At 53.0% G+C, this 12,500-nt stretch overlaps 1 protein-coding gene across 1 annotated transcript in view; it reads right to left on the bottom strand.

Annotated features, from left to right (window-relative positions):
* Positions 1-12,500, bottom strand: part of LOC144598467 (roundabout homolog 1-like) — a 61,787-nt gene that overhangs the window by 20,710 nt on the left and 28,577 nt on the right. Inside the window, 6 exon segments of the mRNA XM_078408610.1 lie at positions 2,361-2,645; positions 4,364-4,511; positions 7,083-7,193; positions 10,888-11,074; positions 11,077-11,177; positions 11,180-11,236. Of these exon segments, the coding sequence (XP_078264736.1) occupies positions 2,361-2,645; positions 4,364-4,511; positions 7,083-7,193; positions 10,888-11,074; positions 11,077-11,177; positions 11,180-11,236 (889 nt within the window).

The raw sequence follows: 12,500 nt of genomic DNA, 5'->3' as shown, positions 1-12,500 counted from the left end.
CACACACACACACAGATACACACACACACACACACGCACCCACACACACACACACACACGCACAGATACACACACACACACATATACCCTGGTTAGACCCTGGACCAACAAGGAATGGCAGACCTGGGTGGTCACGGTGGTGCAGCGGTAGAATTGCTGCCTTACAGCGCTTACAGCGCCAGAGACTCTGGTTCGATCCCGACCATGGGACGCCGTCTGTACGGAGTTTGCACGTTCTCCCCGTGACCCGCGTGGGTTTTCACCGAGATCTTTGGTTTCCTCCCACACACCAAAGACGTGCATGTATCTGTAGGTTAATTGGCCTGGTGTGTGTGTAAATTGTCCCCAGTGTGTGTAGGATAGTGTTAGCGTGCGGGGATCGCTGGTCGGCGCGGACCCGGTGGGCCGAAGGGCCTGTTTCCGCGCTGTATCTCTAAACTAAACGTGTCGGCAGGAACTGCAGATGTTTAATTCAGTTTACTTTAGAGATAGCACCGCGGAAACAGGCCCTTCGGCCCAGCGAGTCTGCGCCGACCAGCGATCCCCGCACACTGACACTATCCTACACCCACTAGGGACAATTTACACCAAGCCCAATTAACCTACAAACCTGCACGTCTTTGGAGTGTGGGAGGAGACCGGAGATCTCGGAGAAAACCCACGCAGGTCACGGGGAGAACGTACAAACTCCGTACAGACGGCGCCCGTAGTCGGGATGGAACCCGGGTCTCCGGCGCTGCCTGTGAGGCAGCAACTCTACCGCCGCGCCACCGTGCCGACCCTCACAACCAGATGTGTGGGAAGGAAGTGCAGGTGCTGGTTTACACCAAAGGTGGACCCACAAAATGCTGGAGTAACTCAGTGGGACAGGCAGCATCTCTGGAGAGAAGGAACGGGTGACGCTTGGGGTCAGAACTCTTCTTCAGTCTGGAGAACCTTCCTGAAATGTCAGACTAGTCATGTTCTCCTGAGATGCTGCCTGACCCATTGAGCTACAAGGAACTTATTCACAAAATGCTGGAGTAACTCAGCAGGTCAGGCAGCATCTCGGGAGAGAAGTTGCCTGTTCCTGCTGAGTTACTCCAGCATTTTGTGAATAAATAAATACCTTCGATTTGTACCAGCATCTGCAGTTATTTTCTTATACTATTTGAGCTACAAGGAACTGCAGGCTTTCTTTGTTACCGATTTGTCTTGCAGACTAACCTCATGGCAATCCTGCACCTGCACTCCCCAAGTCCCTTCGCACCTACGATTTCTGGATTCTCTCCCCGTTTAGCAAATAGTCCACGCCTTTATTCCTACGGCCGAACTGCCCGACCCCACACTTTGCTGCACTCCATTCCACCTACCACTTCTCCGCCCACTCTCCCAACCTGTCCAAGTCCTTCTGCAGAGTCCCTGCCCCTCCACCTATTTCCGTATCACCCGCAAACTGGTCCAAACTGGTCAACTGATCCATTACCTGTGCTGCCCGCACCTGCGGTCCCGTTACCTGCGGTCCCGTTACCTGCGGTCCCGTTACCTGCGGTCCCGTTACCTGCGGTCCCGTTACCTGCGGTCCCGTTACCTGCGGTCCCGTTACCTGCGGTCCCGTTACCTGCGGTCCCGTTACCTGCGGTCCCGTTACCTGCGGTCCCGTTACCTGCGGTCCCGTTACCTGCGGTCCCGTTACCTGCGGTCCCGTTACCTGCGGTCCCGTTACCTGCGGTCCCGTTACCTGTGGTCCCATTACCTGAGCTCACCTGGTCTGCTACCTGTGCTGCCATTAACTGTGGTCCCGTTACCTGAGGTCACCCGGCCCATTACCTAAGCCGCCTTTACCTGTGCTGCCGCTACCTGTGGTCGCCTGGTCTGCTACCTCAGCTCACCTGGTCAATAAGCTGAGCTGCCCTTACCTGAGTACACCTGGCCAATTACCTGAGCTCACCTGGTGTGCTACCTGAGCTCACCTTGCCCATTACCTGAACTGCCCTTACCTGAGTACACCTGGTGTGCTACCTGGGCTCACCGTGCCCACTACCTGAGCTGTCCTTAGCTGAGCTCACCTTGCCCATTACCTGTTCACCTGGTGTGCTACCTGAGCTCACCTAGCCCATTACCTGAGCTGTCCTTACCTGAGCTCACCTAGCCCATTACCTGAGCTCACCTGGTGTGTTATCTGAGCTGGCCTTACCTGAGTTCACCTGGTGTGCGACCTGAGCTCCCCTTGCCCATTACCTGAGTTCACCTGGTGTGCTACCTGGGCTCACCTTGCCCATTACCTGAGCTGTCCTCACCTGGGCTCACCATGCCCACTACCTGAGCTCACCTGGTGTGCTACCTGGGCTCACCTTGCCCACTACCTGAGCTGGCCTCACCTGTGCTCGCTGGGGGCTGAGATCAAGGCCAGGTTCTCCTGGCTGTCCTGTAACATGGGGAGCAGCTGGTCCTGTGGTGATGGGGTGAGGGTGGCGGTGGACTGGTGGCTGTAGGACACGGCGGCAGGTGACGAGGCGGCCCCACGAAGGGGTGGTGTAGGACCCCTCTCCTCCTCCTCCTCATCCTCCTCCTCATCCTCCTCCTCCTCCTCCTCCTCCTCTGACTCCACCTGCTGCAGGTACATCCTGGCCGGAGGTACCGGGCACATCCCGTCTCGCTGGTAACTGCTGGGGAAACACACCAGGGGGAACCAATGGCAATGTCCCCAATGTTGGGGGAGTCCAGAACCAGGGGCCACAGTTTAAGAATAAGGGGTCGGCCATTTAGAACGGAGATGAGGAAGAACTTTTTCAGTCAGAGAGTTGTGAATCTGTGGAATTCTCTGCCTCAGAAGGCAGTGGAGGCCAATTCTCTGAATGCATTCAAGAGAGAGCTGGATAGAGCTCTTAAGGATAGTGGAGTCAGGGGGTATGGGGAGAAGGCAGGAACGGGGTACTGATTGAGAATGATCAGCCATGATCACATTGAATGGCGGTGCTGGCTCGAAGGGCCGAATGGCCTCCTCCTGCACCTATTGTCTATTGACACAAAAGTGCTGGAATAAATGAGGAAAGATTGGAAAGACTGGGCTTGTATTCACTGGAGTTTAGAAGGATGAGAGGGGATCTTATAGAGACGTATAGAATTATAAAAGGACCGGACAAGCCAGATGCAGGGAAAATGTTCCCAATGTTGGGGGAGTCCAGAACCAGGGGCCACACAGTCTAAGAATAAAGAGGAGGCCATTTAAAACTGAGGTGAGAAAAAAACTTTTTCACCCAGAGATTTGTGAATTTGTGGAATTCTCTGCCACAGAGGGCAGTGGAGGCCGATTCACTGGATGGATTTAAGAGAGAGTTAGATAGAACTCTTAAGACTAGCGGAATCAAGGGATATGGGGAGAAGGCAGGCACGGGTTACTGATTGAGAATGATCAGCCATGATCACAATGAATGGAGGTGCTGGCTCGAAGGGCCGAATGACCTCCTCCTGCACCTATTTTCTATGTTATCTATTTATGTTAATCCGGCAGGCCATTCGGCCCACCGCGACCATCAAAAACCTTCCCCACCTTCCCAGCACGGATGGTGGATCCCCACCTGTTCAGGTACATGTCAACACACATGAACATGCGTGGGGGTTTCTGCATCTCCCCCAACCCTGCACACAGGGAGTCCCGCATCCCACCTATGGCCCTTGTTCAGTATTAGGCCCGGATGGTGCTGTAGGCCTGGACACTGTAGGCCCATACACTGTAGGCCCGGACACTGTAGGCCTGGACACTGTAGGCCCATACACTGTAGGCCCATACACTGCAGGCCCGGACACTGTAGGCCCGGACACTGTAGGCCCGGACACAGTAGGCCTGGACACTGTAGGCCCATACACTGTAGGCCCGGACACTGTAGGCCTGGACACTGTAGGCCCATACACTGTAGGCCCGGACACTGTAGGGCCGGACACTGTAGGCCCGGACACTGTAGGCCCAGACACTGTAGGCCCGGACAGTGTAGGCCTGGACAGTGTAGGCCTGGACACTGTAGGCCCGGACAGTGTAGGTCCAGACACTGTAGGCACGGATGCTGTAGGCCCGGACGCTGTAGGCCCGGACACTGTAGGCCCGGACGCTGTAGGCCTGGACACTGTAGGACTGGGGGCAACTGTAAACGACACTGTAGGCCCGGGCGCCGCCTAACGGAGGTTGCGTAGCAACCCGCCTCCCGGCCAGGGCGGCCGCCATTGGTGGAGCGAGAGCACGTGGTCGCTGGCTGGGTGAGGTCACGTCGGGTGGGGGCGGAGGTGACGTCACCCTTTGTCCCTTATTTGGGAGTGAGGGAGTTGGCAACCCCCTAGTTGGAGGGGAGCACCCTAGGGTGCCGATGAGGGGGCTGAGGGGGCTGACCTGTCGTCTGCAGCGAAGCCGTACTCCTCGGGGTTGCTGGTGTTGGGGGGTGGGTGCAGCGGAGGAGGGGGCAGCAGATCGGCCCAGTTCATGCCGCCCGGCACGGACATCTTTGGCGTCCGCAGGTTCTTCTTGTGGCCCTGGCTCCCTGGACAAAGAGAAGAGTTAGACATCAGAGTGGATAGTAGGAAAGTAACTGCAGGTGCTGGTACAGAGTGCTGGAGTAACTCAGCGGGTCAGGCAGCATCTGTGGCGAGAAGGAATGGGTGATGGTTGAGTTGAGTAGGGTTGGGTTGGGTTGAGTTGGGTTGGGTTGAGTTGGTTTGAGTTGGGTTTGTTTGAGTTGGGTTGGGTTGAGTTGTGTTGGGTTGGGTGACGTTTCACAGAGTGCTGGAGTAACTCAGCGGGACAGGCAGCATCTGTGGAGAACATGGATAGGTGACGTTTCACAGAGTGCTGGAGTAACTCAGCGGGTCAGGCAGCATCTGTGGAGAGAAGGAATGGGTGACGTTTCGGGTCGAGACCCTTCTTCAGACCGATGTTAGGGGGGTGGGCGAGACAAAGGAAGGATATAGATGCTGTCTGACCCGCTGAGTTACTCCAGCTTTTTTTGTGTCCATCTTTGGTTTAAACCATCCTGTGCAGTTCCTTCCCACACCCCATCACAAGGGGGCATTGAAGGGTTTATGGCCAAGCTCACGTACGATACGAAAATAGGTGGAGGGGCAGGTGGTGTAGAGAAAGCTGTAGGACTTGGCCAGTTTGGGAGAGTGGTCAGAGACGTGGCGGATGGAATATAGTGTGCAGCAAAGTGTGGAGACGTGCATTTTGGTCGTAGGAATAAAGGACACAGAGTGTTTTCAAAATGGGGAGAGAACCCAGGAATCGGAGGTGCTGCAAAGGGACTTGGGGAGTGCAGGACTTCCAAACAGTTAGTCCGCAAGTCGACACAGTAGTGAAGAAAGCAAACTCAACGCTAGCATTTATTTGGAGAGGGCTTGTACACAAAAACAGGGGCGTAATGCTGAGGATCCACAAGGCGCTGGTTAGGCCACATTTGGAATATTGTGAGCAGTTTTGGGCCCCATATCTGAGGAAGGATGTGCTGGCTCTGGAGAGGGTCCAGAGAAGGTTTACATTAATGACTTGGATGAAGGGATTAAAAGTACCATTAGCAAATTTGCAGATGATACAAAGCTGGGTGGCAGTGTGAACTGTGAGGAAGATGCTATGAGGTTGCAGGGTGACTTGGACAGGTTGTGTGAGTGGGCGGATGCATGGCAGATGCAGTTTAATGTGGATAAGTGTGAGGTTATCCACTTTAGTGGTAAGAATAGGAAGGCAGAGTATTATCTGAATGGTGTCAAGTTAGGAAAAGGGGACGTACAACGAGATCTGGGTGTCCTAGTGCATCAGTCACTGAAAGGAAGCATGCAGGTATAGCAGGGGGAGTCCAGAACAAGGGGCCACAGTTTAAGAATAAGGGGTAGGCCATTTAGAACGAAGATGAGGAAAAAAAATTCAGTCAGTGAGTTGTGAATCTGTGGAACTCTCTGCCGCAGAAGGCAGTGGAGGCCAATTCTCTGAATGCATTCAAGAGAGAGCTAGATAGAGCTCTTAAGGATAGCGGAGTCAGGGGGTATGGGGAGAAGGCAGGAACGGGGTACTGATTGAGAATGATCAGCCATGATCACATTGAATGGCGGTGCTGGCTCGAAGGGCCGAATGGCCTCCTCCTGCACCTATTGTCTATTGTCTATTGTTTACGAGAACGATCCCAGGAATGAGTGGGTTAACCTATGATGAGCGTTTGTGGGCACTGGGCCTGTACTCGCTGGAGTTTAGAAGGATGAGGGGGGACCTCATTGAAACGTACAGAATAGTGAGCGGCCTGGATAGAGTGGATGTGGAGAGGATGTTTCCACTAGTGGGAGAGTCTAGGACCAGAGGGCACAGCGGTGAATCTGTGGGATTCTTTGCCACAGACGGCTGTGGTAATGAATTCCACGTCTACGCTAGTTCCACCAGTCCGCTTTTGGCCAATCTCCCTTGAAAACCTTTCCTATCCATGTACCAGTTCAAATGTCTTTTAACTGTTGTTATTCATGTTCGTATTCCTTTAGGAAGGAGATGAGGAGGAATTTCTTCAGTCAGAGGGCAGTGAATCTGCAGAATTCATTGCCACAGAGAACAAGTCAGTGGATATTGTTGAGGCAGAGATAGAGATTCTTGATTAAGATTTAGATTTTAGAGATACAGCGCGGAAACAGGCCCTTCGGCCCACCGGGTCCGCGCCGACCAGCGATCCCCGCACACTAACACTATCCTACACCCACTAGGGACAATTTTTACATTTGCCCAGCCAATTAACCTACAAACCTGCACGTCTTTGGAGTGTGGGAAGAAACCGAAGATCTCGGAGAAAACCCAGGCAGGTCACGGGGAGAACGTACAAACTCAGTACAGACGGCGCCCGTAGTCAGGATCGAACCTGAGTCTCCGGCGCTGCATTCGCTGTAAGGTGGCAACTCTACCGCTGTGCTTAAGGCAGAGATAGATAGATTCTTGATTAGTGCGGGTGTCAGGGGTTATGGGGGAGAAGGCAGGAGAATGGGGTTAGGAGGGAGAGATAGATCAGCCGTGATTGAGTGGTGGAGTAGACTCGATGGGCCGAATGGCCTAATTCCGCTCGTATGGGTGTGTGATCGGCATTACTGACCAGAGGTGTTGCTGCCTCGATCCGAGCTGTTGTAAGAGCCTCCAGTGCCGTGGTCACTGGACTGGTTGTAAGGGATGGTGGGATTGCTGCCCGTCTCAGCAAGACGATAATCTGTGGACAAAGGCGGACGATCAACATCAGGTAGTATAAGAAAATAACTGCAGATGCTGGTACAAATCGAAGGTATTTATTCACAAAATGCTGGAGTAACTCAGCGGGTCAGGCAGCATCTCAGGAGAGAAGGAATGGGTGACGTTTCGGGTCGAGACCCTTCTTCAGACTGATGTCAGGGGGGCGGGACAAAGGAAGGATATAGGTGGAGACAGGAAGATAGAGGGAGAACTGGGAAGGAGGAGGGGAAGAGAGGGACAGAGGAACTATCTAAAGTTGGAGAAGTCAATGTTCATACCACCGGGCTGTAGGCTGCCCAAGCAAAATATGAGGTGCTGTTCCTCCAATTTGCGGTGGGCCTCACTATGGCACTGGAGGAGGCCCATGACAGAAAGGTCAGACTGGGAGTGGGAGGGGGAGTTGAAGTGCTCAGCCACTGGGAGATCAGGTTGGTTAACGTGGTTAAGGGGTTGGAGAGGCTAGATGCAGGAAGATTGTTCCCGATGTTGGGGAAGTCCAGAACCAGGGGTCACAGTTTAAGGATAAGGGGAAAGTCTTTTAGGACCGAGATGAGAAAACATTTCTTCACACAGAGAGTGGTGAGTCTGTGGAATTCTCTGCCGCAGGTGTTGAGCGAAGCGATCGCCGAGCCTGCGTTTGGTTTCGCCGATGTAAATAAGTTGACATCTGGAGCAGCGGATACAATAGATGAGGTTGGAGGAGGTGCAGGTGAACCTCTGTCTCACCTGGAAAGACTGTTTGGGTCCTTGGATGGAGTCGAGGGGGGAGGTAAAGGGACAGGTGTTGCATCTCGTGCGGTTGCAGGGGAAAGTGCCCGGGGTTAGGGTGGTTTGGGTAGGAAGGGACGAGTGGACCAGGGAGTTACGGAGGGAACGGTCTCTGCGGAACGCAGAGAGGGGAGGGGATGGGAAGATGTGGCCAGTGGTGGGGTCCCGTTGTAGGTGACGGAAATGTTGGCGGATGATTTGTTGGACGGAAATGTTGGAGGAACAGCACCTCATATTTCGCCTGGGCAGCTTGCAGCCGGGCGGTATGAACATTGACTTCTCCAACTTTAGATAGTTCCTCTGTCCCTCTCTTCCCATCCCCCTTCCCAGATCTCCCTCTATCTTCCTGCCTCCACCTATATCCTTCCTTTGTCCCACCCCCCTGACATCAGTCTGAAGAAGGGTCTCGACCCGAAACGTCACCCATTCCTTCTCTCCTGAGATGCTGCCTGACCCGCTGAGTTACTCCAGCATTTTGTGAATAAATACCTAGGATCAACATCAGGTCATTTATTCTGCCAAGACCAGAACACAACAAACAGGGACTTAATGATGAGCTTTACCGATCAGCCAAAACATTATGACCACTGACAGGTGAAGGGAATAACATTGATTATCTTCTTACAATGGCACCTGTCAAGGGGTGGGATATATTAGGCAGCAAGTGAACAGTCAGTTCTTGAAGTTGACGTGTTGGATGCAGGAGAAATGGGCAGGAGTAAAGACCTGAGCGGCTTTGACAAGGGCCAAATTGTTCATAAGTTCTCCCTCCCATTGACTCCATCTACACCTCACGCTGCCTCGGCAAGGCCAGCAGCATCATCAAGGACCAGTCTCACCCCGGCCACTCCCTCTTCTCCCCTCTCCCATCGGGCAAGAGGTACAGAAGTGTGGAAACGCACAGCTCCAGATTCAGGGGCAGTTCCTTCCCGGCTGTTATCAGGCAACTGAACCATCGCACCACAACCAGAGAGCTCTTAAAGATAGCGGAGTCAACAGACAATAGGTGCAGGAGGAGGCCATTCGGCCCTTCGAGCCAGCACCACCATTCAACGTGATCATGGCTGATCATTCTCAATCAGTACCCCGTTCCTGCCTTCTCCCCATAACCCCTGACTCTGCTATCTTAAGAGCTCTATCTAGCTCTCTCTTGAATGCATTCAGAGAATTGGCCTCCACTGCCTTCTGAGGCAGGGAATTCCACTGATTTACAACTCTCTGACTGAAAAAGTTTTTCCTCATCTCCGTTCTAAATGGCTGACCCCTTATTCTTAAACTGTGGCCCCTGGTTCTGGACTCCCCCAACATTGGGAACATGTTTCCTGCCTGTACGGAGATTGTACGTTCTCCCCGTGACCTGCGTGGGTTTTCTCCGAGATCTTCGGTTTCCTCCCACACTCCAAAGACGTACAGGTATGTAGGTTAATTGGCTGGGTAAATGTAAAAATTGTCCCTAGTGGGTGTAGGATAGTGTTAATGTACGGGGATCGCTGGGCGGCACGGACTTGGTGGGCCGAAGGGCCTGTTTCCGCGCTGTATATATATGATATATATATGAACGTGTCCAACCCCTTAATAATCTTATACGTTTCGATAAGATCCCCTCTCATCCTTCTAAATTCCAGTGTATACAAGCTTGCAATATAATGTGGATAAATGTGGATAAATGTGAGGTTATCCACTTTGGCGGCAAGAACAGGAAAGCAGAGTATTACCTGAATGGTGGCCGATTAGGAGAAGGGGAGATGCAACGTGACCTGCGTGTCATGGTGCACCAGTCATTGAAAGCAAGCGTGCAGGTGCAGCAGGCAGTGAAGAAAGCGAATGGTATGTTAGCATTCATAACAAAAGGATTTGAGTATAGGAGCAGGGAGGTTCTGCTGCAGTTGTACAGGGCATTGGTGAGATCGCACCTGGAGTATTGTGTGCAGTTTTTGTCTCCTAATCTGAGGAAAGACATTCTTGCCTTAGATGGAGTACAGAGAAGGTTCACCAGATTGATCCCTGGGATGGCAGGACTTGCATATGAAGAAAGACTGGATAGACTCGGCTTGTACTCGCTGGAATTTAGAAGACTGAGGGGGGATCTTATTGAAACATAAAATTCTTAAGGGGTTGGAGAGGCTAGATGCAGGAAGATTGTTCCCGATGTTGGGGAAGTCCAGAACCAGGGGTCACAGCTTAAGGATAAGGGGGAAGTCTTTTAGGACCGAGATGAGAAAACATTTCTTCACACAGAGAGTGGTGAATCTGTGGAATTCTCTGCCACAGAAGGTAGTTGAGGCCAGTTCATTGGCTATATTTAAGAGGGAGTTAGATGTGGCCCTTGTGGCTAAAGGGATCAGGGGTATGGAGAGAAGGCAGGTACAGGTTACTGAGCTGGATGATCAGCCATGATCATATTGAATGGCGGTGCGTACAGGCTCGAAGGGCCGAATGGCCTACTCCTGCACCTATTTTCTATGTTTCTATGTTTCTACGTAAATTTCTTAAGGGATTGGACAGGCTAGATGTTCAGGAAAAATGTTCCCCATGTTGGGGGGGAATCCAGAACCAAGGGTCACGGATTAAGAATAAAGGGGTCGGCCATTTAGGACTGTGATGAGGAAAAACCTTTTTCACCCAGAGAGTTGTGAATCTGTGGAATTCTCTGCCACAGAGGGCAGTGGAGGCCGATTCACTGGATGGATTTAAAAGAGAGTTAGATAGAGCTCTAGGGGCTAGCGGAATCAAGGGATATGGGGAGAAGGCAGGCACGGGTTACTGATTGTGGACGATCAGCCACGATCACGTCGAATGGCGGAGCTGGCTCGAAGGGCCGAATGGCCTCCTCCTATTGTCTGTTGTCTGGTGTAAGACCCTTGGTGAGGTCCCTCCCCTGGTCCCCCCGCCCCACTCTTCCTTACCCTTGTTGAGTTTGTTCTGCTCCATGATGTTGTAGGTCATGGGTGACATCTCCTGCTTGGTTTGCAATGCCTGCTTCCAGTGCTTGTCGTTGAGGTCCAGGCCGCTGGTGTTCATGTTGTTGCCCAGGGTGGTCTGGATCAGCTGGGTGGTGGCGTAGGGGGTGGGCTGCTGTTGCCCCCCCCCCACCCTGGTTCCCGCCATCGGCCCTCCTTCATGTTGGGGCTGTTGAAGGTCTTCATCTCGTTGATCTTGTTGCTGAGGTCCACGTTCCCGTAGACCTCCGTCTCCGCAGCAGCAGGTTGGTCTGCTTGTTCTCCAGCTGATTGTTGTAGTTGGCGATGCAGTCGGCTGGGGCCCGGGCGGCGGAGACGGAGAGAGAGAGGGGGAGAGAGAGAGGGAGAGAGGAGAGAGGGAGAGAGAGGGGGAGAGAGAGAGAGAGAGAGAGAGAGAGAAGAGAGAGAGAGAGAGAGAGAGAGAGAGAGGGGGAGAGGGGGAGAGGGGGAGAGAGGGTGAGAGGGAGAGAGAGAGAGAGAGAGAGAGAGAGGGTGAGAGAGGGAGAGAGGGTGAGAGGGAGAGAGAGAGAGAGAGGGTGAGAGTGGGGAGAGAGGGGGAGAGAGAGGGAGAGAGTGGGGAGAGAGGGGGAGAGAGGGGGAGAGAGAGGGGGAGAGAGAGGGGGAGAGAGAAGGAGAGAGAGAGAGAGAGAGAGAGAGAGAGAGAGAGAGAGAGAGAGAGAGAGAGAGAGAGAGAGAGAGAGAGAGAGAGAGAGAGAGAGAGAGAGAGAGAGAGAGAGAGAGAGAGGGAGAGAGAGAGGGGAGAGAGAGAGGGGAGAGAGAGAGAGGGAGAGAGGGAGGAGAGGGAGAGAGAGAGAGGGAGGGAGAGGGAGAGGGGGAGAGGGGGAGAGGGGAGAGAGAGGGGGAGAGGGAGAGAGAGAGAGAGGGAGAGAGAGAGAGAGGGGAGAGAGAGAGAGAGAGAGAGAGAGAGACGTCACGGCGAAATTCAAAAACCCGCCACAGTGCCGAGCGATATGACGAGGAGACACAGACCAAAACACATCACGAAAACACCACGAAGATGTGCGTCGGAATAAACTGCAGATGCCGGTTAAAAGCGAAGGTAGACACAGAGTGCTGGAGTAACTCAGCGGGTCAGGCAGCATTTCTGAGAGAAGGAACGAGCGACAATAGACAATAGGTGCAGGAGGAGGCCATTCGGCCCTTCAGAGCCTGTACGCACCGCCATTCAATGTGATCATGGCTGATCATTCTCAATCAGTACCCCGTTCCTGCCTTATCCCCATACCCCCTGACTCCGCTATCCTTAAGAGCTCTATCTAGCTCTCTCTTGAAATGCATTCAGAGAATTGGCCTCCACTGCCTTCTGAGGCTGAGAATTCCACAGATTCACAACTCTCTGACTGAAAAAGTTTTTCCTCATCTCCGTTCTAAATGGCCTGACCCCTTATTCTTAAACTGTGCCCCTGGTTCTGGACTCCCCAACATTGGGAACATGTTCCTGCCTCTAACGTGTCCAACCCCTTAATAATCTTATACATTTCGATAAGATCTCCTCTCATCCTTCTAATTCCAGTGTATACCAAGCCTAGTCGCCCCAG

Source organism: Rhinoraja longicauda, chromosome 12 (genome assembly GCF_053455715.1).
Source record: "Rhinoraja longicauda isolate Sanriku21f chromosome 12, sRhiLon1.1, whole genome shotgun sequence".
Classification (NCBI taxonomy): Eukaryota; Metazoa; Chordata; class Chondrichthyes; order Rajiformes; family Arhynchobatidae; genus Rhinoraja; species Rhinoraja longicauda.
This window is presented reverse-complemented; position numbering and strand designations above follow the sequence as displayed.